The sequence below is a fragment of the Hyperoodon ampullatus genome, assembly GCF_949752795.1.
Source record: "Hyperoodon ampullatus genome assembly, chromosome: 2".
NCBI classification, from domain to species: Eukaryota; Metazoa; Chordata; class Mammalia; order Artiodactyla; family Ziphiidae; genus Hyperoodon; species Hyperoodon ampullatus.
This window is the reverse complement of record NC_136915.1, coordinates 158280857-158305911: the sequence shown is the minus strand read 5'-3', so window position 1 is coordinate 158305911 and position 25055 is coordinate 158280857. Positions and strand designations below refer to the sequence as shown.

The 25055-nt window shown below is 41.9% G+C and overlaps 2 protein-coding genes across 3 annotated transcripts in view; both read left to right on the top strand.

Moving 5' to 3' along the window:
- Positions 1 to 7459: 7459 nt before the first annotated feature.
- SMG7 (SMG7 nonsense mediated mRNA decay factor) overlaps positions 7460 to 25055 on the top strand; it is a gene marked incomplete at its 5' end in the record, with an annotated part of 69769 nt that continues 52173 nt past the window's right edge. For both annotated transcript variants that reach the window (XM_079697318.1, XM_079697317.1), the window contains one exon: positions 7460 to 7488. In XM_079697318.1, the coding sequence (XP_079553444.1) occupies positions 7460 to 7488 (29 nt within the window). The remainder of the gene's footprint in view (positions 7489 to 25055) is intronic.
- On the top strand, positions 18525 to 19807 carry LOC307047760 (large ribosomal subunit protein uL3-like). The gene has a single exon (XM_079696424.1). It carries the CDS (start codon positions 18543 to 18545, stop codon positions 19752 to 19754), a length of 1212 nt encoding a protein of 403 aa, XP_079552550.1. The 5' UTR covers positions 18525 to 18542; the 3' UTR covers positions 19755 to 19807.

Sequence of the window (25055 nt, the reverse complement as noted above, 5' to 3'; positions counted from 1 at the left end):
CTCTTTAGTATCAGGATACAACCAGATTAAGGTTCCCAGAAGTAAAGGATTGGTTTAGATTTAGATTTGTCTTGAAAGAGCAGAGAAAGATAGGAATTGATCATCACTTGAACATTCCTTATAGACCCTAAACTCTTTACCTAAAATTCCTATTGTGCTTTAATGCTACAATTTAGCTGTCCCACAAATACTTACAGAAAAGTAATTTTCAACTTTGCTTTCTACAAACTAATTACCTTCTGTAACATCCAGGCCACTGCCACCTACATTTTGGAAGTGTTGGCATCCCAATAGTTGGCATGCCTTATAGGTTTACCACAGGGCCATTATTAAAGAACTAAAACTATGCACATCCTCTTGGTCAAAGGACTGGATCACCTTGGGGACCATAAAGGAAAGCTTGCAGACAGTGGTTGAGAGAGCAAGACAATGAGAGAGAGTGAGCCAGAGAGCCTGCCAGAAATGGCAGTTTGAAAGAGGGCAGGGAAAGCATAAGCAGGTGGTTTCACTCCTCATGAGCCTCCTTATCTTCTTCGGTTTTGACAGATCTTGGATCTCATCTCATCCAAGTATAAAACTCCTAGTGAACTGAGACATTCTCTCTAAGTAGATGAAAGCTGTTTTCCCTCTTGGCAGTTTATACTTGATCACATGATACAACTAGTCATACAGTTTTAAGGCAGCATGCTGTGTACCTCTCTCTCTCCAAATGCAATTTTACAACATTCTGTGTTTTATAAAAAAAAAAAAAAGTTTAATCTACATTAATTAGAGTGTGAAGTTGAGTGTGTGAAGCTCTAATTTATCTTACATGCATAACAAGAGCAGCACCACCTGTTGACTGCCTACTAAGTGCCTGGCACAGCCTAGGTATGTTATACACATTTTCTAATTGAACTTGGAGAACATGCCTGCCTCCAGAAATATAACTTAAATATCTCATTTACTTTGAAATTGCAAATGGCCCTTTCTTTAAGAAACTTACATTAAATTTATTTAGCCCTATCTCATTACAGGAGAAAAAACTAACAATAATAAGGCCAGAATTTATAAACACTTTTCTGGTGAGAAACACAAAGATCACTGAGCTTTCCATTCTACACTCTAATCCAATTTTCTTTCTGAATTTTTAAATCTAATTTTTCTATCCTATTTTCCAACCTAGCTGATAATCTGTCTTCTCTCTTGCCATCTTCCTCAGCAGTGTTTTTTCCTTTGCCATATAATAAGAGAGTTAACTGCTTCCCCTATTCCCAAATTAGAAAACATAAAAGGTTAAATAAAAGTGACTTGGACACTGAAGACTTTTTTCCTACATTGAAGTATGAGACTTTGTGGTGAGATAATTGGTGAGTTACCCATAATCTTATGTGTGCTCTTTACTCATTGCCTAAGTAAATTTCATCTAATTAAAACTTTCATCATGTTAAATATAATAGATTCCTCAGATGGGTTGAAGGCCCAGAGTTTTCTTATTGCTTAGTAATGACCTCTATATTCCATAGGAAGGTCATCAGAAATTTTAAGCATTTATATGAAAGTCGTGGTCCAAATTTCTACTTTTTTCCCCAAGATTAATTGATTCAACAAACATTTATTGAGCACCCTTGTATCAGCCACCCTGCTAGCAGAGTGATAATACAGTAGTGAGCAAAACAGGTACAGTGTTTGCACTACAGAGCTTATAGCCAACTGGAGGCAACAGACACTGAACAAAGAATTACAAATATGACAAATGCCATGAAGAAGATGGGCAGGGTGCTATGGGAATATGTAATAGGTGTAGCTAACCTAGCTTGATGGGAGGTGGGGCAGAGAAGATTTTTCCAGAGAAGTTCAAGTTTAGGCTCGAAGCACAAGAAGGAAGAAGAGTTATCTAGATAAGGGAACAGCTTGTGTAAAGGCTCTGAGTAGAAAAGAACACAACCCATTCAAGGACCTGAGAGAAGGTCACTGTGGCTAGAGTGCTAACTTCAGGAAATGTTAGAGAAGAGGCAGGCAAGGACCAGATCACATAGGTCACCCTAAGGATTGGGGACTTTATTCTGAGGGCAATGGAAAGCCAATGGAAAATTCAAGCCAGGAATTTAAAAAAATTTTAAGCTTAAAATAGCTAAAATGTAGACTATAAGAATATATTAATTCACTAATTTGTTCTGGAATATGCTCTCATATCTAGTAGTCCAATGATACTAAGAATTTTTATAAATGCAGGACAAGCTATCTAGGTTTATAATATGTAGAATTTTTCTGTGAATAGAAAAGACCTTAGGATAGTTAAGCAAAGCAGAACAGTACTTGGGTACATATAAGTACCCAAGTAAGCCTTGAAACGTATGTCCTGAGTTTCTTTGCTTTTCATCTATATCACATTTTAACTTGAATTGAAAATAGAAGTGGTAAAATAATAAAGGTAGGGAAAGGAGGAAGGCATGCATGTGTGTATGAGCGTGTGTGCCCACATGTGGTTTCCTATGGTTTTGAAGAAGAGCAGATTTATGACAATATCAGTATCACATTCTCTGTGCTCAAAAATAGTTGTCTACCCTCCAGAAATTAGGAAAGTAGAGACTATATAATAGGGAAAGATTTTTTTTTTCTTTTAGTGGTGTGTTTTAAGAAAAAAAATGGCAGCTTCTGGGTAATACAACAGATTTTGACATGAAATATATTGATTTTAGACTATGGACCCCAAGGTGGTTTCAGTAGTACTGTGCTTGGAGTAGTAAAGAGATCCATGAACACCAAGGCCTTTGGACAATATAGAGTGTAAGAGGCTAAGGTTTTAATTTTCTTTTTTAATACTCTTCAGTCTTCCCTATGGGCATTTCTTCTTGTCTTCTCCAGATGGCCAGCATCCATTAAATTAGTAGATAGGATTTTAAGGTGTGGTTCTTTCCCAGAGGTATTTTCTTACTGGGAGTTGAGAGAAATTCTTGAAGATTAATAAGATTTCCATTAGTAAATATTAGGAGAGTGGAGAAGGAAAGCTAGCCAGCTCTGACTACCACTCTCTGTCACCTCACTGCCTCCCAAACCAGAAGTTTCTTCTCTTAAATCTTGGACTGCAATGCTTCCTGACTGTTCTGGAGGAGGCTCAGTGACTCCTTCTTAGAAACCAATGAATAAATTCACACTTGGTGAACTGTTTGAGAAAGGCTGCTGACCCTTAGTCTGAGAAATCTTGAGCAACAGGAGACCTGAGTTTAATGTCAATTTGTATCTGTCTCACTATTTGAAGAGAATGAATTACTTACTTGATTCAATCACTTAGCTCCACACCTGAGGTGTAGTAATGACCAGAACATGGGCCAGCTTCATATACATTGTGTCCTTCAGTACTGCAATTGACAAAGCATTCTCATCAAAATAGAAGCACATTAAGTACCTATTGCACACGATTGGGAAACAATCAGAATATGTAGGTTAACTATTAAAATAAATTAGTGCTTGTTAAGGTTTCATGGAACAGGTGAGATGTGTATTATTATAAAAAGGGAGCAGGTTTACTATGTATTAATTATTAGGCTACCAAAGCTCTGGGTAAATTTGATAGCAATGTTACGAGTAGCTTCTCGGCAAGTACTTGGTGCCAGGTTGAAAACTGGCCACTCTGTTTTCTTGGGCAGAAATGTGGTTATATTAGGCTGCTTTTAGTGATAAAAGGTTTTTAAAAAGTTTCAACCTTCTGGAATCTGACTCACAATGTCCTGATATTGTGTTCTTTTCTGTATTCAGTGTCATGGATAAAGAAATCTATCTTTCAGCACTGAATAAGAATAAATTTGGGTGTGTGGTCAGATTTATGAGTATTACAGACAAAGACTAGATAAACTATTATTTAAAAAAATAATTTTATGCTGCAGTAGTTCTAAATTATTAGTTTTAGCTTGATATAAGAGCAAGGGGGCAAAAAATAAATTGACATTCATCAAGTACCAGTGTTGTATGTCAGGCACTCATATCGTCAGTCACCTATATTATCATTAAAGTTCACAGGAAGCCTGTAATAGGTAATGTTTCCATTTTGGTCAAGGAAGAAACTGAACTTCAGAGACTGAGATGGCAGAGTTGGGATGCACACTCAGGTCTCCTAGCTTATGGTCTTTCAATAAAATAACTTCGGCATAAACTGAAAAACTTAAGATTATGTAGGATTAAACAAAATGAAACAGGTTCTCATCTATAATTTCTTTTGGTTTAGATGTAATCTTTATCTGCAGGGGAGAAAACGTGAATAATATTGCAGAAAAATGCTTGTATTCTACAAATCTGTTGATGGGTACTAGTAGAAAGAGATGAGATTAGAAAATGTACATTAAGCAATATGTAAATTTGGGTCATAATTTTTCTGAATCCTATTGATTTTTTAAAGTTATTTTCAAGATGGGCATCAACGTTTTACAATCTGTAAAATTAAATGTTACTATTCTATCTAGCTTGTAGGGACACTAAAGCTATTGAAGAATCTTGAAACATTATTAGGAAAGCTGCTTTAAAATATAAAGATTGCTTATATGTCTGACCTTCATCTGTGCACTTAAAGCACTTTGTTCTTACCTTAATTTTTGCACCCATAATATTGCATCCAAATCATGTCTCTATTCTCTGGTATCTCTACCAGAAGGTGGGTTCCTCCAAGACAGGGACCATGTCTCTTCCATGGTAGTATCCACAGTAACCTGGACAGTGTCTGAAATATAATAAATGCTCAGTAATGTTTATCAAACAAACAACACAACAAAAGGATTCATTTTTTCCAACCCCAGTTTCCTTATTTCCAAAACGAGAAGATACTAATATTTTTCTAGGCCGTCAGGCGGGTCATGATATATGCTCATATACTGTTGACTGGAGATATGAGGCACAGACATAAAAAGTGTTATTAGGATGATTACTAAGGGGGTGGTTATTTTACACAACATAAACTTTTATTCTGTTTAAGATCTTTTAAAAAAAATCTAACCAATAAATTTCAGGAAGAAAATCTAAGGTATTTTAGGTAATATGTAGTAGTAATCTCCATCCTTGGGCTCTCAGGGTTGAAGAACAGCCAGATCTTAAACCAGAGATGAGAACAATCTTTCACTAGGTGGCTCTCTTTCCCATGAGTGGGCGGCCCCTCGGTGGGTGGAGGGACGACACGGGGCAATGTACAGCTGCAATCACCGCGTGTCACACCGCATCACAGAAGGCGCATGCAGCATGAGGGGCATAGTTCAGTTTCTATGTCGTTAATGATAATCTGTCCTTGGGATTTATTTCAAAGTAGCTTGTACTTTCATTTCCTCCCAACCTACACACAGACATTGGCCCAGTCTTTTAATAGGTGCGGTCTCAGAGAAGGATTTTGATAGCGCCTTTTCACCTAGCATGAAAGACAAAAGGAATCAGGTACCCCGACCGAGCCAAACCAAAATAGCCCATTAAAATTATGATTTTAACTGTCCAGTGAGGGCTGCATTCCTGGAGGGGTTTATACCGTTATACATCCTAAAGTACTTTGGGACAGCTGTTTAAACGCCTCCACAATACGAATGGAAAACATAATTTGTAAAATGTCAAATAATTCTTTCAAACCACTAACACGACGACTTCTCCAGCTACTTCTCACACACTCATTATTATTGAGCCCATTTACGTTATTCTGCTTTTTTAGCCTCAAACAGACAAAATACACATAATAAACATTCAAAAAGAATGAAAATCCTTTTCCTAGAAGCCTTTCATAGGAACTTCGCTCAAGTATCTAGGTTTTTCTTGATACTATTTTACCCTATGTTTTCCTCTCCAACCCAAAAGATACAGAGTGACAAGTTCTAAAATACTACAAACGCCTGAGAGAAGGAGGAAGTTTGCAAAGGAGAAAGGAACTCGGAGGTCTGTTTTTGATAAGAAAGGGGGACACCTACTGGGGGGTGCCTCTCAGAGGGATGGCGGTCGTGAGCATCTCGCCACGTCCCCTAAGTGCTGAAAAATCACCTGTTAGCCTTCCAAGATGAGTTCCCACTCTCACTCTGGCCTCCTCGCGGCAGGAGGTGGCTCGTGAAGGCCGCGTGGGGGGCTCGCAGGAGGCTAGGTCGCCGAGAGTATGTGTGGGGTGTAGTTTGGGGGATTTCAGTAAGGGGTCGACCCGCCGGGGAAAGTCGTATGTCCCCGTCGGCAGAAAAGGGATCTCGGCAGTCGTGTGCCGTTCTCCTCCCTCAGGGACCCCGTCCTGGCGGGACCCCGCCTCCCAGAGCCGGGGGCAGTGGTGGGGAAACCCCTCGCCCGCCTCGCAGCCTAGCGCCGCCGCCTCGCCTAGCCTGCTCCAGCCCGCCGCCCACGAGCCTTCAGGCCCAGCATCTTCTGCGTAGGCCCAGCCCTCCCCAAGCTCGGCACGGAGAGGAAAACTATGGAGGTGGTTCCCGCCCGCAGGCGGGTGGAAAAGCCCATGGTGAATGCCTCGGGGTCTTCCCCATTGCTGCGGGAAAGGGAAAGGGAGGAGAAAATGAACTTCTCCGCCCAGGAGAACTACCCGGATTTCCAACCTGGGGGAGGCCTTTAGATGGAAGGGAAGCCAAGGGGAACCCTGGGCACTTTCCTGGGAATCCACTCGCCAAGGGAGGGTCATTCTGTCTGCACACATTGGTTACTATGACAATACAACTACAGCCTCCAGTTGCCTTGGCAGCTGCTTATCCAATCCGATTCATTTCTTTTCTCTTCATCCCTGGGCTCCACCCTATCCCCCTCCAACAGCCTCCCTGCGTGTAGGGGGTGGGGCCACAGAAAAGAGGAGGGGGTCCTTAGCTTCACTCTAGGGCGCGAGGGCAGGCCAGAGACGAGGGACTGGCGGCCGGAACTGCAGGAGGAAGGGGCGTCGTTTCCGGTAGGGAAGAGTGGAGGAGTGGAAAAAGGAAGAGAGAAATCGGGTGGAGTGCAAAGACAGGGGAAGACTTTGAGTGTAACTCCCGGTTGATTTGAGTTCGATGTTCCCGGTGAGGCTGGGGTTGCCCCCTTGCGCGGGAGAAGCTGGGTGGATTGGCCGGAAGCCGCCAATCGCCTCCAGTGGGCCGCTCAGCAGCCGCACAGGCGCCCCACCGCTAACTGATCCCAAGAGGGAGCGCTACAGAGAGGCGGAAATCACCCGGAGGGACCGGCGTCGCTGAAATCTCGCGAGAGAGACTCCACTTCCTTCCTCTGCTTCTCCCTCCTCTTTCCCCCGCCCCTATCCCTTCTCCCTCCCCCTCCCCCCTCCCGGGTCGGAGTGTCCCTGAGCCCCACGGGCCGGAGAAGCAGCGAGAGCAGCTATCCCCGCTCCCTCCCCTCGCCTCACTCACCCCCAACCCCCGCCGAGCGAGGAGGAGCCGGAGGAGAGGAAGATGGCGGCGGCCGCCAGCACCCGCGGTGCCGTGGGGCCGCTCCGAGGAGCCTGAGAGATCCACAGAGGCTTCGCGGAAAGACGCGGCGGCGGAGGATGAGCCTGCAGAGCGCGCAGTATCTCCGGTGAGTGCCGAGGCCGACCCGGTACGTAGCGGGGAGCGGGCCGAAGATTGGGGCATGGAGCAACAGACACAGAGGTGTTATGTCCGGGGTGGCGGGGGAGTTGCTGTGTCCTCTCCTTCCCCGGCAGGGAGGCGGGGGCTGCGAGGATCAGCGGGAGGGGGCGGAGCAGGCACACACTTGGGTGCCTAGCCCCCGCGAGCAGGACTGAGTTCCAGCGGAGCCGGCTAGTCTCGGTGCGGAGAAGGAGGTTAGGGAAGCGTGAGAATGTGTGTGCGCTCGCGCCCCGGGTCACGGGCTCTCTAGTGAGGGTTGGGGGGAGGCGGCGGCGACCCGGAGTGGAGGTGGGTGTGGAGGTGTCTGATCCCGGTGGCGGGGAAACGTGGTGTGTGGGATTGACTGGAGCGATGAATGGGGAGAAGACAAGGTGGAAGTCTGCACACCTGGGGTGTGTGTGGGGCCGGGGAGGGAGGACTAGAGGAGGGGGAGACCGCAGAAAGCTGGAGTTTGTTCTTCATTCTGGGGTTGGAAGTACTGAGGAATAATGTCATCTGTAGTTAGTTGGCGGAGTGCGGGTGGAGGGCATAAAGAAGGGAATGGGTGAGGAAGTGAGGAAAGAAGGAGGCACTACGGATGCGGTTGGGTTCCCCCGAAGAAACTGGGTTAGAATCAGTGCAGTCGGAAGATTCCATTCTAAGAGTCGTGTGGATTCATTAAGAGTGGTGTAAGGAACTTGTATGTCGAGGTAGAGTGACGTATGGGTGCATAGTGAGAGAGTATGTGATGTGTATCTGGGGAGGGTTAAGGGGGCGATTGACACACATTGTAGGAGGAAGAAGATGCAGACACATTGGAACCAAGTACATGGTGGCGAGAGCATATTGCACCAGCTATTGTGCAGCTAGGAAGGTTCCATGGATGCAGAATAAGAGCTTGGAGGTAGAGGTAAACGAGGGTCAAAATCTTGATGACAGAGAAAAATAAGATTGTCAGAGCCTGGGATTAATTGGGGAGTTGCCACTGCTTAGAAAAGGGGAAGGAAGATCCAGAAACGGGTCCTTTTTGTCTTTTAGTTTTAGAACTAAGAAGGGCAGGCTTATGGGAAAATGATTTTAAAAGTGGTTTCATACCTTGTGGAGGAGGGAATTGGATGGGTTAGAAGTCTGAAATGAGCAGAAAAGTCACTTTAGCTGTTTAGTGAAGTGAAAGTACTGATGTGTGAGTGGATCCCTGCATGTATGTTTCAAGAGAAGGTTTGTAGTTGGGTGATACATGAGGGTAGCTATTCTGCTTTTGAAAGTATTAATCGTTTTATTAAGCAGTGTGTGTAGAGGAGGGAATGATGAGATCTTTCAAGTATGGTGGCATGCCTGAGTTTAATAACACACATCATGTATGCTCAATAACTATACGGTGGGTAGTTGGAATGATACCTGTATATCGAAGTCCTTTTTCTCCTTTATTATCCCTTTGTTGTTTAACATATCAGATAAGCTTAATAAATACAACTGTGGCAAAGATGTATGATAGATGCTGTAGAGGGGAGATATGGAAACTATCAGGACAGTCCTTAATTTTAAGGAATTTGTAGATTAGTATGTATTAGGAAAGTAAAATATGGTAAGGATCGTGAAAGATGCCAGTTTTATAAGAGTCCAAAGGCAGGAGATTACCTGAGCAATTGAGGTGAATCAGGAAAAGTTTCCTTTGTTTATTTTCTCATTCATACACATGATTCATCAGTCATTTTGTTGATCACCTATATAGGAGGCATTATAATAACTTCTGAGAGTAGAAAAGTGAGAACTCCACCCTCCTCTTGCAGAGTTTACAGTTTGTTAGGCTTCAAGGAGAAAATGGCACTTAAAATGGACCTTAAGGATAAACAGTATTCTGAGAAGTGTGGATTGAGAAGGAGGAATCCAAATGTAAGGAAACTGAGCAGAGATATATGGAAAGGAGGGTTGGGTGCTGGGGGAGGTATTCAGTCCAGTTAAACAAGAATGTAAGGTGATGCAGCTGGAAAAACTTAAGAGTTTCATAGCTTATTAAGTTTGACCCCTTTTTTTTTTTTTTTTTTTTTGCGGTACGCGGGCCTCTCACTGTTGTGGCCTCTCCCATTGTGGAGCACAGGCTCCGGATGTGCAGGCTCAGTGGCCATGGCTCACGGGCCTAGCCGCTCCGCGTCATGTGGGATCTTCCCGGACTGGGGCACGAACCCGTGTCCCCTGCATCGGCAGGCGGACTCTCAACCACTGCGCCACCAGGGAAGCCCTTGACCCCTTCTTTTTACAGATGAAGAAAGTATAGCCCAAAGAAGTTAAAATTGTTGAGGATCATATAGTTGGTATGTGGAAGCTCTAACTCAAATGTAGGTCTTCTAACTCCAGATCAGCTATACTGTGTGACATCCATTCTTTCCACAGGTATGGCTTGAGAGCTTACTGTATTCTAGGCACTGAGGATTCAGTGGTGAACCAAAGAGTGAACGTGGGAAAGTATTTCCTAATAGAAGGATGCAACAAATGAACATATGAACAGATAAATATGTTTACCAGGTGGTGACAAAGTACTAGGAAGAAAAATAAAGCAAGACAGGGATGTGCTGTTTTTTTATAAACAAGGGTGGTCAGGGAAAGCCTATTTGATTAGGTGCCCATATTTGAGAGTATCTTGAATATTATAGTCTGTAGTTTATGGTTAAAATGGGTGGACAGTGGAGAATCTGAGATGATTTGTTTAGAAGGGAAATCACATGTTCATGGCTATGTATTAGGAAGATGAATCTGTGTAGTGGGCAGTTAAGGGTTAGAAATAAGGTGGTGGCAGTGGGACTGGAAAGGTATGATGAAAAGCAGATTGGGAGAGTGGTGGTATTTTTAATGGGAAGATCAGTTGGCCCTGAGAGGCTTCTGTGTTAATGTATCTTATGTTTTTAAAGTTAGCATGGTAAGGAAGACTTATCCTTAGGTTGTGGGAATCTGTAGTAGACACCTTGAGATGAATTTAGTTCATTGAAGGAGGGAGAAAAGAATAAGAATGAACACAATGTTTAGCCTAAATTTTCCAGCTGAAGTTGAATAGGCAAAACTGAACAGGCATAGGACCTGGAATCACTTAAAAATTCCTGAGAGCCAGTCTTTTCTCAATCTTGTTCATCTATCCTAAGTAAATAAAGCAAGTCTTAGGGCTAATAGTAGTCTGGGGCAGAGATGGGAAGAGGTAATAAAGTAAGGCTTGCACCAGCCAGAATTTCCCTCTTTCTCTTCTTTAGATAATCATTCCATTTAAAGTGAAGTGCTGTGAGTAACTAGTGGTTACCAGTGGGGATGGAGTGGGGTGCAGTATAGGGGTGGAAGAGTGGGAGGTACAAACCATTGGGTGTAAGACAGGCTCAAGGATGTATTGTACAACATGGGGAATATAGCCAATATTTTGTAATTACTGTAAATGGAAAGTAACCTTTAAAATTGTATTAAAAATTAAAAAATAAAGTCTGCTGTGAGAGACTAGAGACTATGTTCAGGGAAGCATCATGTTCACTTTCGTTTCTTTGATGCGTATGGAACCATTGGTTTTTATAGACAACCCAGGGAGAATGCTGGGTATTGCTGAGTGAGCGTGGTTGGGCGTATAGCAGTTATTCTTTGTGACTTTCACTTTAGGAAGAGTGTTGTTGTCTACCTTTGTCAGTGGTGTACGACCATGACTGGGCAATTTTTAGACTGCACAGCTACAGATCTTCCCTCATGTAGATGAAAATTAGTTTTGTCTCAGCTGAATTAATTTCTTACAGTAAATGAGCTGGGGTGTCTGGTGTTGAAATGGTGGGGTGGTAAGATGGCAGGCAGTTTCAAAAGAGTGAGAAATGAGGATGTGCAGTAAGAAGCATCAGTAAGACAAAGAAAGAGGGAATTCAACAGCAAGGGGACTGAATTCGTCTTGAGTTGTAGAAGTAGAGCATAGATGAAAGGAGAGGAAACCTATCCTCTGGATGGGTGATGTTCTGGGCAAGAAAGGATGATGAAGTTTTTTTGGTTAGAAGGGGAGTGTCATTTTTTGAAATAGGAGACCTAGTAAGACTCCTATCCAAATGATTAAGTTGAGAATACTTTCTTATATTTTATAAAAATAAGAAATGGTCTTAAATATGGGGCTTCTAGACTGAAAAACATTGGAAATTTAATACTCGGATTGAAGAAAATTTCAGTGTTTTCTCTTTTGATTTATGACAAAATGGAAAGATTCGTAAAGACTTTGACATCTTTGTTGAGTAAAAGAATAGGGTATATTGAATATAGTTCATTTGAGAAGGGTGGAAGAAGGATGAGAATAAGCCATAGAGAAGATAGTAGGTGAGGTATAATTTCATGCTTTAAGAGAATAGCATTTGAAAGAATAGAAATATGGAAATTAACATGTCAAAGTTGGAAAAATGGGTGGGGGAAGTATTGAAGTACCATACAGGAAAGGTATCATTGAAGTTGCTTTGGAAGATGAGATAGTGGAATAATCATAGCCATAGGGAATACCAAACAGGTCAAATCTGATGGTACAAGGTGGCACTGGTGCCACTGAATGACATCTGCTGTGACTGTGGGAGGCAACTGTTCATACTCCCCTCCCTCTTTCCTCCACTGTTCTCCTCTTTTTATCTTTAATTTCTTTTTATGCTGAAGGTTTTTATGTGGGATCCACTTGAAGTTGGTCCCTGGCGTTAGACCACTGACAGGAAAGGCCTACAAATTGTCTGTTTTGTTAGAAATTTTTTGTATGATACCTCTGTGGGTGGAGAGGTGCATTCCAGTTGCACATTTCTTTGTCAGAAACTTTGTTACCAGAAGTAGAAGTAATATAACATCCACAAGGTTGTTTTTCTGAGACAGCAGAAAAATGGCTGTCATTTAAATACTAATTAAAATAACCAGTATATTGTAAGATAAAATTTGTCACTGTAAATCTTGAGACAGAGGGAGGTAAAGGGAGCGGATGAGACTGGATAAATTAACAAGCAGAGTCTTATTCTAGCCTGGGGAGGTGAACAAGGTCATGGGATCATTTGGGAGAAATAAATATACTAAATAGGGTGGGCTCCAGGTTCTGGAAGAATCTGGTAATGCTGGACTGGATATTCACTGTTGCTAGAAGCTTCAAGAAGTCCTACAGCACACACTGATATTAATTCACATGGTTGAGAAGTCTCCCCCTGACCCATCCAGCCCCCTCCCACTCCCATGCCCAGGATTTAAAATAGCTTTGGTCCCAGAAAATCAGCCAAACATGGCCGATTTACCAAACATGGGAAAATTGTTTGAAAAAAAAATGACCCTCTCTTGAGGCTTTATAAGTCTATATTTTGTTATAATAATGTTAATAGCATTTTACCTGCTTGGATATTAACAGGCTAAATTATTTTAGCAGTTAATTTCTGCCTCCCTTGTGGTTTCGGTTGGATTCAAAATGTATACTTCCTGTCCTAGCCTTTGTTTCGTTGCCTTCTAACAGCTGCTATGTTTTACCTTCATGGTAGATGAAGCATTTGCTGAGTTTTTGTTTTGTTTTGTAAGATATGTTATAATAAGATATGGACTCACTAGTGTAGCAGGTTTGTCATGAGGCAATTTTGGGGTGGAGGGGAGTTCAGACTTGAAAAGGGATAGTTTGTTTTATGGTGGAGAAATACCATTTGCAGCCTCCAACTACATCTCTAAACGTGGCTAGCCTTTCAGATTTTTGTTATTGGTGGCATGCATGAGTACCTGAAAGTTTAGGTGGGTTTGTTTAACTGATTGATCTTTTTCAGAGAATAGACTATTAAGCAGATGTCTTTTGGATAGTGGATTGTTCATCTGTAGGTGGGTATTTTGGCAGATGGTCATCACATATTGCCATTTAAGTTTTGTAATCAAGCTATATTTTAATTGCTGAATTGTTGTGGATAGACTTAACAGTGATCTAGGAGGTTACATATAACTAAGAAGGGCTAATCAACAGTTACAGAAAAATACAGGGATGGCATTTTGGCAAACATGTCACATGGTAAGTGAGAACTTGTAACCAACTCCTTTCTTGTTAACATGTAAGTGGAGCTGCTTAGGCAGGTTGTTTTCACCTTCCCTGAGACCCAGTTTTTAAGTCAGTGGAAAGAGTAGGTGACTACGTTAAGAAAACTTTAGGAATCTCAGGTAGAGTAGGTAACAGTGTTGTTCAGGGTTTGTGCTAGATGATTCCTTGTTGCAGGGTGCAATCCTGTGCACCGCAGGATGTTTAACAGCATCCCTGGCCTCTACCCACTAGATGCCAGTATCATTCTCCCCAATTTGTGACAACCAAAAATGTTTCCACACGTTGCCAGAAGTTCCCTGTGGGTGCAGATTCACTTAGATTCATGTTTTTTTTCTTCTCCTTAAAGACACAGATTATTTCTAAGGCTTCTCTTAGCAGTTTTCTCTTAGGTAGTAATAGGCTAGTTACTATGTTTAGACTTCACCCATAGAAACTTGTACAAGTTTTAAATATATTTTTTAAAAAGTTGTGTTTTATTTTACTGGCAGTTATTGAACACTTACTATGTGCAGAGCACAATTATAGGGCCTTTGCCTATGGGAAACTCAAAGATACTAGAGAAAGACATTTAAGTAACTGTAATAGTGGATGAACTGGTAAGTGCTATGATAGAGAAACAGGTACTGTGTAAGTTTAGGGAAAAGAACTTTATTCCAATGGAGTTGGGGTGAGGAAGGTATCTCGGAGGAGGTGAGATTTTATCTGGGTTTTGAAATATGGATGGGACTTAAAAAAAGTGGATTATTGGGTAAATTGACATTTCAGGCATCTCATGGCTCCTTTATTCCAAATACATTTAAAAAAATTTTATTCACTCCCATTTAATATATGACATTAGAATTCTGGCCAGGCCTTTCTAAGTTTTTCTTACATAAGATTGGTTATGGACAGAGAACTAGGGATATGTGAAGTGGTAGTTCCTGAAGACTTGATGGCTGGTATAGGTCTCGAAAAGGGAAAAGCAGTTTACCTAGTAGAGTTCTGCAGAATGCCTTTCTTTACCTCTGCTCTTGCTTATATATTACTCCTCCAGAACCTTATTTCAGATGTGCTGTCTCTCTTCTTTTAGTCTTTTTAATTATTCCCTTTACTAGTCTTCCCTTTTGTGGACCAATATCAGCCTTCTGTTAAAAATTCTTTCCTGTTCCCGTTTTCCTTTTAAGCTCTGTCCTTCCTTACCTTGCTTTTATGGCTAACAATTTCAAGTTTGCCCTGTACTGTGTTTTTCCTTTTATTTACCATCTTCTTTTCCTTAGTCCCTTGTAATCCAGCTATTTTTCCTTAGCACTTTATTGGAATTAACCTTTCCAAAGATGCCAAAGACCTAATGGCCAAATTCATCCATTGATTGTTTTCCTCTCTCACACACAGACTTTTGCTCTCCTTTCTCTCAGTCTTTCTGTGTCCCTCTCATATCCATCCATCCATCCATCCCATCAGTAAACATTCAGTTTGCACCAAGATATATCCCAGGTCCCTGGAGATGAAATGAGAATATACTCTCAAGTAGTTTTACCAGGCCTATAAGTAAGCACATAATTACCACATAGTTCATAGCTGCTATGATGTACGCACAGCAGCCATACAGGAACTTCGTGAGCTCTGTTGTTTTTAGCACTGAGATTCTGATTCTTATTTTATCTTACTTTCCTGGTCCACCTCACCCCACTTATGGCAAAAAGAAAAGCATGGCCATATTCCTCTATTTTCTTTTAACATTTTTTTCCCTCAGAAATCATGGTACTTTGCTGTCACCCCATCATCATTGTTTAAAATCTATCAGGCACGGGCTTCCCTGGTGGCGCAGTGGTTGAGAGTCCGCCTGCTGATGCAGGGGACACGGGTTCGTGCCCCGGTCTGGGAAGATCCCACATGCCGCAGAGCGGCTAGGCCCGTGAGCCATGGCCACTGAGCCTGTGCTCCGGAGCCTGTGCTCCGCAAGGGGAGAGGCCACAACAGTGAGAGGCCCGCGTACCGCAAAAAAAAAAAAAAAAAAAAAGGGGCTTCCCTGGTGGCACAGTGGTTGAGAGTCCGCCTGCCGATGCAGGGGACACGGGTTCGTGCCCCGTTTCGGGAAGATCCCACATGCCGCGGAGCGGCTGGGCCCGTGAACCATGGCCGCTGAGCCTGCGCGTCCAGAGCCTGTGCTCCGCAACGGGAGAGGCCACAGCAGTAAGAGGCCCGCATACCGCAAAAAAAAAAAAAAAAAGTTAAAATCTATCAGGCACGTACTTAGTATAAATCATTGTGCTAAGTCCTGCAGAGACAAATTGGTGAAAGATATCATGCCTGCCATTCAGAGAGTTTATAAACTATTTAGTGAAATAGGCATAAGCATAAGATCATACATAACAAAGTGCAATTGAGTATAGTGAGTATAGTGGTTTAGAGGAGAGGTCCCCAACCCCCGGACTGCCATCCAGCCCTGTTAGTAACCGGGCTGCACATCAGGAGATGAGCAGCTGGCGAGCGAGCGAGCTAGCAAAGCTTCACCTGTATTTACAGCCACTCCTCATCACTTGCATTAGCACCTGAGCTCTGCCTCCTGTCAGCATTATGGTGAGTTGTGTAATTATTTCATTATATATTACAATGTAATAATAATAGAAATAAAGTGCAAATAAATGTAATGCACTTGACTCATCCTGAAACCATCCCCCCCCCCCCCCCCCGATCTGTGGAAAAATTGTCTTCCATAAAACCGGTCCCTGGTGCTAAAAAGGTTGGGGACCAGTGGTTTAGAGCATGGTCTCTGGGGCAGAACTGCCTGGATCCAAAGCACAGCTCTAACACTTACTAGCTGTATTTCCTTGAGCAAGCTGCTTAAGTTTTCTGTACCTCAGTTTCCACATCTGAAAAGTGAGGGTAGTAGTAGCATCTATCCCTTAGAGTTATAAAGGTCAAGTGAGTTAACATGTAAAGTGCTTGGGATAGTTCTGGCATATAGTAAGTATGTAAGTTTTAGCTATGTGTCAATATAATGCCTGAAATTTAGCCACTGGCACTGACTAATTGATAATTTTGCACCTCTGCCTTCTGGACATTCCTAATTTTAGAATTCTTTCTGTCACAGCAAAGTCAGCACTCTTAAAAGGTAAACTCTTAATTAATCCTTACCCTTCTCTTCTCCCCTATCCCTCATGTTTTCTCATTTTCCTCATTGGTGCTGCCACTCCCCATCCTCCCATTCAGGTTTAAAACCTTGCAGTCATCTTTGAATTCTCCCAGTTTTTTCCTCACCCTCTTCCACACATACATCACTTTGGAAATGCTGCCTTCCTGGTGTCTGTTCTTTTTCATTTCCAGCACTGTCAATTTATATACATAACTGTTGAAATAGTATTCACCTTGTACCTTGCCTGCAGTTCTTGCAAGTAGCAAGAAGAAAGCATTGACTTTGGGTTTTTAAACACTACCCACTACTTTCTCTGTTTTTGAACTAACAACATCGCTGGGTCTTGATTTCTTTATCTTTTTTTTTTGCGGTACGCGGGCCTCTCACTGTTGTGGCCTCTCCCGTTGCGGAGCACAGGCTCCAGACGCGCAGGCTCAGTGGCCATGGCTCACAGGCCCAGCCATTCCACGGCATGTGGGATCTTCCCGGACTGGGGCATGAACCTGCGTCCCCTGCATCGGCAGGTGGATTCTCAACCACTGCGCCACCAGGGAAGCCCATGATTTCTTTATCTTTAAATTGAACATTGATCTCATAAAACTGTGGTTAGCCTTTAAAATAAAAAAAAAAGTTCACATATGTTTACTAAATTCCGGTTCTCCTTCACACTCCACCACCTGTCCCCACCGCACCCCGGCCAATTAATTTTGCATTGCTTCTATGTACATTATTATTCCTGAAAAGCATTTGTATGTGGATTTCCCTCACTTCAACTCCTTAGTTTAGCATTCTTGGCCTTCCATAAAATGACCCTCATCTATCTCTGTCACATGATATCTCCTTACCTTTTGAAAAGAGTCAACTGCCCTAGCTAGAGTAATCTACTCATTGTCTTCTAAACATGGTTTATCCACTCTTGCTTTAATCTCTCTTCCAAGGCCATTTCCCCTGCAGGAGGTACTATCCTCCACTCTCTTAAGTTTCACATTCTGTGTGAAAATTTCATGTCCATCCGGGTGATTTCTGCAGTCATTGACTTTCTGTAGCATTTCCTTTCTCTCAGTCATTTGGTACTTATAATTTCTCAAATTTGTAGTGACCTCTTTTTTTTATATAAGTGAATTATCTCTGTAGCTAGACTGAGTATGATAGAGATCATGTCTCAGCAATTTTTAAATGCATAATGTACATAATGGGTGTTGAATAGAGTTTTCATGCTTTTGTTTCATTTTTGCAAAACATTTATGGAATACTTACGAATGCCAGTGCTAGGCTCTAAGAATATAAAGCCAAATGAACTGATTTTTGTTTCTTAGGCTAGTGGTCTCCTGAGGGAGATGGATGTTGCACAGATATTTCAGTATATAGTTGGCCCTCTGTATCTGCGGGTTCCGCATTCGTGGATACAGCCAACTGCGGATGGAAAATATCGGGGCAAAAAATGTTCAGAAAGTTCAAAAAGCAAAACTTGAATTTGTCAAGTGCAGGCAACTGTGTACGTAGCATTTACATTGTATTTACAGCTATTTACATTGGATTAGGTATTATAAGTAATCTAAAGATGCTTTAAAGTATACAGGAGGATAGGGAGGATGTACAAAGGCTATATGTAAGTACTATACCATTTTATATAAGGGACTTGAGCATTTGGGGATCAATCCCCTGCTGATCCCAAGGGGCAGCTGTAATGTGGTAAATACCAAGGTAACTGTTTTCAAGGGATGCCATGAGTATATTGAGGGAAGTGGAACTTTTACTGCCTGGGAGTTCAGAGATAGCTTCTGGAGTTGAACTCATGAGCTCAGTCTTACAGGATGAGTAGGATTAGTCAGGTAAAGAAAGAAGAGAAGCTCTACCGGCAGCATCCGAAGGCAGGATGCCTCACAGGAAGTTCTCCGCTCCCAGGCATGGATCCCTGGGCTTTCTGCCTTGGAAGCGCAGCAGCCGGCACCACGGGAAGGTGAAGAGCTTCCCCAAGGATGACTCTTCCAAGCCCGTGCACCTCACAGCCTTCCTCGGCTGCAAGGCTGGCACGACCCACATTGTGAGGGAGGTCGATAGGCCAGGGTCCAAGGTGAACAAGAAGGAAGTTGTGGAGGCTGTGACCATCGTGGAGACGCCGCCCATGGTCATTGTGGGCATTGTGGGCTACGTGGAAACACCTCGAGGCCTCTGGACCTTTAAGACCATCTTAGCTGAGCATATCAGTGATGAATGCAAAAGGCGCTTCTATAAGAACTGGCATAAATCTAAGAAGAAGGCCTTCACTAAATACTGCAAGAAGTGGCAGGATGTAGATGGCAAGAAGCAGCTGGAGAGGGACTTCAGCAGCATGAAGAAGTACTGCCAGGTCATCTGTGTCATTGCCCACACCCAGATGCGCCTGCTTCCTCTACGCCAGAAGAAGGCCCACCTCATGGAGACCCAGGTGAACGGAGGCACTGAGGCCGAAAAACTGCACTGGGCCCGAGAGAGGCTAGAGCAACAGGTCCCTGTGAACCAAGTGTTTGGGCAGGATGAGATGATTGATGTCATTGGGGTGACCAAGGGCAAAGGCTACAAAGGGGTCACCAGCCGTTGGCACACCAAGAAGCTGCCCCGTAAGACCCACCGGGGGCTGCGCAAGGTTGCCTGTATTGGGGCGTGGCATCCTGCACGGGTGGCCTTCTCTGTGGCTCGGGCCAGGCAGGAAGGCTACCATCACCACACCGAGATCAACAAGAAGATCGACAAGATTGGCCAGGGCTACCTCATCAAGGATGGCAAACTGATCAAGAACAATGCCTTTACTGATTACGATCTGTCTGACAAGAGCATCAACCCTCTGGGTGGCTTTGTCCACTACAGTGAAGTGACCAATGGCTTTGTCATGCTCAAAGGCTGCGTGGTGGGAACCAAGAAGCGAGTGCTCACCCTTCGCAAGTCCTTGCTGGTGCAGACCACACGGCGGGCCCTGGAGAAGATTGACCTCAAGTTTATTGACACCACCTCCAAATTTGGCCATGGCTGCTTCCAGACTGTGGAGGAGAAGAAAGCGTTCATGGGACCACTTAAGAAGGACCAAATTGCAAAAGAAGAAGGGGCCTAATGTCAGAACAGGTTATACAGCTGGTAGAATCTCAATAAAGTTATTTTCCAGTGGGTGGGGGGGGAAAGAAGGGAAGAATGGAGCAAGCAGAATGAGTAAGTGCGTGGGGACCGTGTGTTGGAGGAACTCTAAATCTCATCCTGCATTTCCTTTGGGAGTCTAAGGTTCTCTTTCAATAAACCTTTCATTAGTCTTATGGGAGTAATTTATACTTAAATGGCTGATGTTTGTTGTATATATTTCTACTAGAATATGAAGAGATGAGAAATTTATGTAATGCCTCTAGTACTTCCTTTAAGATACATAAATATTTAAATTTCCTTTCCATATTTTTGACAGTAGCCTCATCTTAGGCAAAAATTAGTTATTTGGAACATTATTAAATTATTATGGGGGGAGTTTTAATGAATACACGAATATTCTGAAAATAACTTTGGGTTTATAGACTTATTTTATAGAATCCCTCACCTGTTGAGATCAAACGTGGAAGGTGGAGGTGCGGAAAGGAGTTCTGTAGCATTGGGGGATGAGATCAGAACATTAAGTGAAGTCTCTTTGGATTTAACTTTTTCAAATCTGTCATAAAGAAAAAAAAAACCATTGTAGACCCTTTTTGATCATTAACATTTTGTTCCCACAGTTCTTGATGGCATTTTCCCTTCTGTAGTGTCTGTCTTAAGTGAGAAGCATGATTCTGAAATCTATTATATTTAAAGAATTGCTGTATTGATGCATTAATATCCTCAGTCTATTTCCAGAAACTCCATGGGTTCACTGACCATATATGTTGAGTCCTTTTTGCATCCCTCCTCTTCCCAAAGCCCTACTGTTTCAGTGCTATGTTAGTTGGAATATATTATATTAGAATGTGTTTTACTAATACTGCCTCTTAGAAAGGTCATGAATTATTATTTAGTTCTTCACCAGGCAACAACTAACCAAATTTTCTTTGAGATACTGTGTGGTGATGAGATATAAAATAATCAGAGTAAAATGGAATTGGAAGATGGTATTCAAAGAAAAGATGAGTTAGAGGTATACTTACCTGAAAATTATTTTATTGCTGGTGGGAAAAGATAAAAAGCATAGTGCTAAGAGAACCACCACAGGATGAATTTGGATATAAAAAGTATCTTAGGGCATCTGCAAAATTTTGTACTTCTGCACACATACACAGTTTGTGTAGATATTTTAAAGTGAAAATTTTGTGTTTTAATATCTAAAATACATATTTCTCAAATTCTGCTTAGTTTAGGGAATTCCCTGGCGGTCCAGTGGTTAGGGCTCTGTGCTCTCACTGCCGAGGGCCCGGGTTCAATCCCTGCTCAGGGAACTAAGATCCTACAAGCCACACGGCGCGGCCCAAAAAAAGAAAAGAAAATTCTGCTTAGTTTAGATAACTGAAATAATAATATTATTTGTCTAAAATAATCATTAGTTTCGCTTTGCTTTTCCATGAAGAAAGGTCAGAATATTAAGAAGCACAACTCAAAGGTTAAGGCATATTGGTCATAGATTCTGAAAATGTTAACATGTTAGTTACTTGCTAATTAAAAATATGTTAATTAGGTTGTCTGTAAACCCATACAGGGTTTTTTTTTTGGCTTCCTATGAAAGCAACGTAGTGTAGTGAGTTGAATGAGCAAAGCCTTTGAATTCAGATTGGCCTAATTTGTATTTAGGTTGTCCTGAGTTCAGATCCCAGCTCTGCTGTGTGACCTTAAACCTCTCTAGTTTTAGCTCTTTGCTCTGTATTTTCCTGTCTATAAAATGCCAATGATAGAAGTATTGGGAGAATTACATGGGAAGATGTATATATAAAACCCACCATAGTTCTAGGTGGGTAAAGAGCCTAATTTATGCATTGTTTTCATTTTCTGCGTTTCTGAGTATGAATATATACCTTAAAACTTGTAGTCTTTGAGTTGGTTGGCAGCAGTTGTGCCTTAGATGGGTATAAGGTAGTTGACAGGTCTTAACTGTGAAGTAGGCTGTTTTATTCTTCAAGGATATCATCTTACATTTTACTAGTGCTTTATACTTTTCAGAATGCTTTAATATAATTGTCTTCTTAAGTTCTTCTATCCTATAACCTTACATAACTGGATTGGCATTTTGTAGAGAAGGAAAATGAGTACCTCATTAGTGGCAGAGTTGACATTGGCCTTAATCTGCTCCCTCCTTGTCCACTGTACACACTTGGGCAGTGCTCTTAAAAATGAAAAATTTTCCCTTTTGGTATCTGTTTGCCATTGATGCTGTCAAGTGGTATAATATATATATGATTTAGATGATTCACAATTAGTGTTTGCAGATTCATATATTAGAAAACATATTTCTTAAAAATTACTTTAGTTTTTTAAAATTTCACATGTAATATAGATCTGGTTCTTGCCACTTCTACATCCAGGAAAGTAATACATACTTGTTTTAAACAAAACAAAACCCAGAAAATTTTAAGAGTGATCATATAACAGTGAAAGAGAGTGCTAATTATTGCTGGGACATCAGGCATAAATCTGGACTGTTCCAGGCACACAGGAACTTATAGTCACTCTACCATCCAGGGTTGTGTAGCCTTTCAGTTATTTTTTTATATGTATATCAGCATTCACATACTTGTATAAACATATGTATGTATATAGTTTTAACAACTGGGATTGTTCTCATTTATATAGTTTGTAATCTTTCTTTTGTCACTTGACATTTTATCAAAGACATGTTCATAATTATATATCTAAAGCATCATTGGAAACGTCAGCATGCTGAAAATTACAGGAGTACTGTAATTTTCTAAACTGAATTCCTAACAATGAAAATGTGTGTTGTTTCCAATACTTTATTATTATTTAAAAATGCTGTAATGAACATCCTGGTACACACATATTCTTGTGCATGCTTATTTGAATGACAACGTATGCACATTTCAAAATATTTTGTTAAGTGTGGTAGGCAGAATAACGCGCCTCCCAAAAGACGTCTACATCCTGATCCCCAGAACTTATGAATATATTATGTTACATGGCAAGGGGAAAGAAATTAAGGTTGCTAATCAGCTGACTTTAAAATAAAGAGATTATCTTGGATTTTTTGTGGGCCCAGTGTAATCACAAGAATCCTTTAACTGTGGAAGAAGGAGGCAGAAGAATCTGAACCAGGTTCTGAATCTGAATCTGAACCAGAGAGACATGACTTCCCTGGTGGCACAGTGGTTAAGAATCTGCCTGCCAATACAGGGGACACGGGTTCGAGCCCTGGTCCAGGAAGATCCCACGTGCCGTGGAGCAACTAAGCCTGTGTGCCACAACTACTGACCTTGTACTCTAGAGCCTGAGAGCCATGACTGCTGAGCCCACGTGCCACAGCTGCTGAAGCCCACGCACCTAGAGCCCGTGCTCCACAACAAGGGAAGCCACCGCAATGAGAAGCACATGCACCACAGTGAGAAGCACACGCACCGCAATGAAGAGTAGCCCCTGCTCACCTCAACTAGAGAAAGCCCACGTGCAGCAACGAAGACCCAAAGCAGCCAAAAAATAAGTAAATAAATAAATTGAAAAGAAAAGAAAAGAACCACAGAGGATAACATCCTGTTGGAATGGAAGGGGGTCACAAGCCAAAGAATGCAGGTAGTCTCAAGAACAAGGAAAATGCAAAAACTAGGTTTCTTCCCTAGAGCCTCCAGAAAGCAACACTGCCATGGTGATACCTTGATTTTTACTGAGACTCACTCAGGCTTCTGACTTTCAGACCTGTAAGAGAATAAAATTTGTGTTGTTTTAAGCCACTAAATTACTGGTAATCTGTTACAGCAGCAATAGGGAAATAATGCCTGGTAGATGTTGCCAGAAAGTTTGTACTGTTTATTCTGGCCCTAGCAGTGTTTGAAAAGTACCTGTTTCTGTACATCCTCACCAGTACTGAAAGTCTCATGATCTCACCTTTTTTTTGAAGCAGATTCCTTGATGGCTTTTCTTGTATTACACACAGACAAGTCTATCCAATACTCTAGCATTTCCCAGAGTGTATTCCGCTGAACACGGGAAATTCATACATGTTAGGGTTCTCAATATATCCAAGGCAAAATAAATTTCAAAATACGGGGTTAAACTGGATTCTTTATTTAAGACTTCTCATAGCTTATAACATGCTAATGTGTATTATGAACCTCCAAGAGGGAGATAGAGGTTGGTGTTTCCAAAGCTATGTCACAGCTCATAGAACTGATGTTTTCTTAGAACACTCTTTAAAATGCAGCTCTCCTTTTTCTGTTCTTTTCTCTCTTAATCTTTCTCTTTAATATATTAACCTTTATGTATGTCCATATTATATCTTAGACTTCGTTGTTCTTCAGAATTCTTCTACCTCTGAAGTCTTACATTCAACCATTCCATTTTGACCACAGCCTGATCCGCATTAATCCAGCTGCTTCTCTGTTCAGGACTTCCAGTGTAGATTCCAAATTTTTCGCTATTAGTCACTTCCTGCTTTTTTCTTTTCTTCCTCCTGTTTTTTCTCTTCTGCCCATTTTTTGATATATTACTTTAACCTGTCTTACCAGTATCCTCAGTCCTCTTGTCCTCCCAGCTCACTTGTCTAGGAAAATCTGCTCTGAATGATTCTGAAAATATGCTTCTTTGGTTATTACGGATAGCCTCACTGGAAAAAAAATCTTACAGACCGGCCAATTGTTTAAATGCAGTCTTCCACTTCAATATCTATTAGTTGATTTTCCCCCCAGTTTTGCCCATTTTTTTTTACAGTAGTTAAACTTTAGCTGTTTTCTTGGAGTTTTACTCTCATAGCAAATGGTCTTTATTTGAACATAAAAATAAAAACCTTTTGGTGGGACTGATCTGCTTCCTGTTCCTTCCTCTACTAGTCCTTGCCTCTGTCGCTCTTAGAAAGGAAAAGGTTCTCATCTTCCTTATTAAGGTGGTTTTCTTTGTTTTTGCTCTGGATCTCATAGACTTTTTTTTTTTTTTTTTTTACTTTTGGCTGCGCTGGGTCTTCGTTTCTGAGCATGGGCTTTCTTTAGTTGCGGCGAGCTGGGGCTACTCTTTGTTGTGTGTGCAGGCTTCTTATTGCCGTCTTGCTGTGGAGCATGGGCTCTAGGTGCACAGGCTTCGGCAGTTGTGGCTCACAGGCTCTAGAGCGCAGGCTCAGTAGTTGTGGAGCATGAGCTTAGTTGCTCCACTGGCATGTGGGATCTTCCCACACCAGTGCTCGAACCCGTGTCCCCTGCATTGGCAGGTGGATTCTTAACCACTGCACCACCAGGGAAGACCATAGACATTTTTT

Excerpts from the sequence above, each read along its gene's own strand:
- LOC307047760 (XM_079696424.1), top strand. The coding sequence starts at position 18,543 with ATGCCTCACAGGAAGTTCTCCGCTCCCAGGCATGGATCCCTGGGCTTT.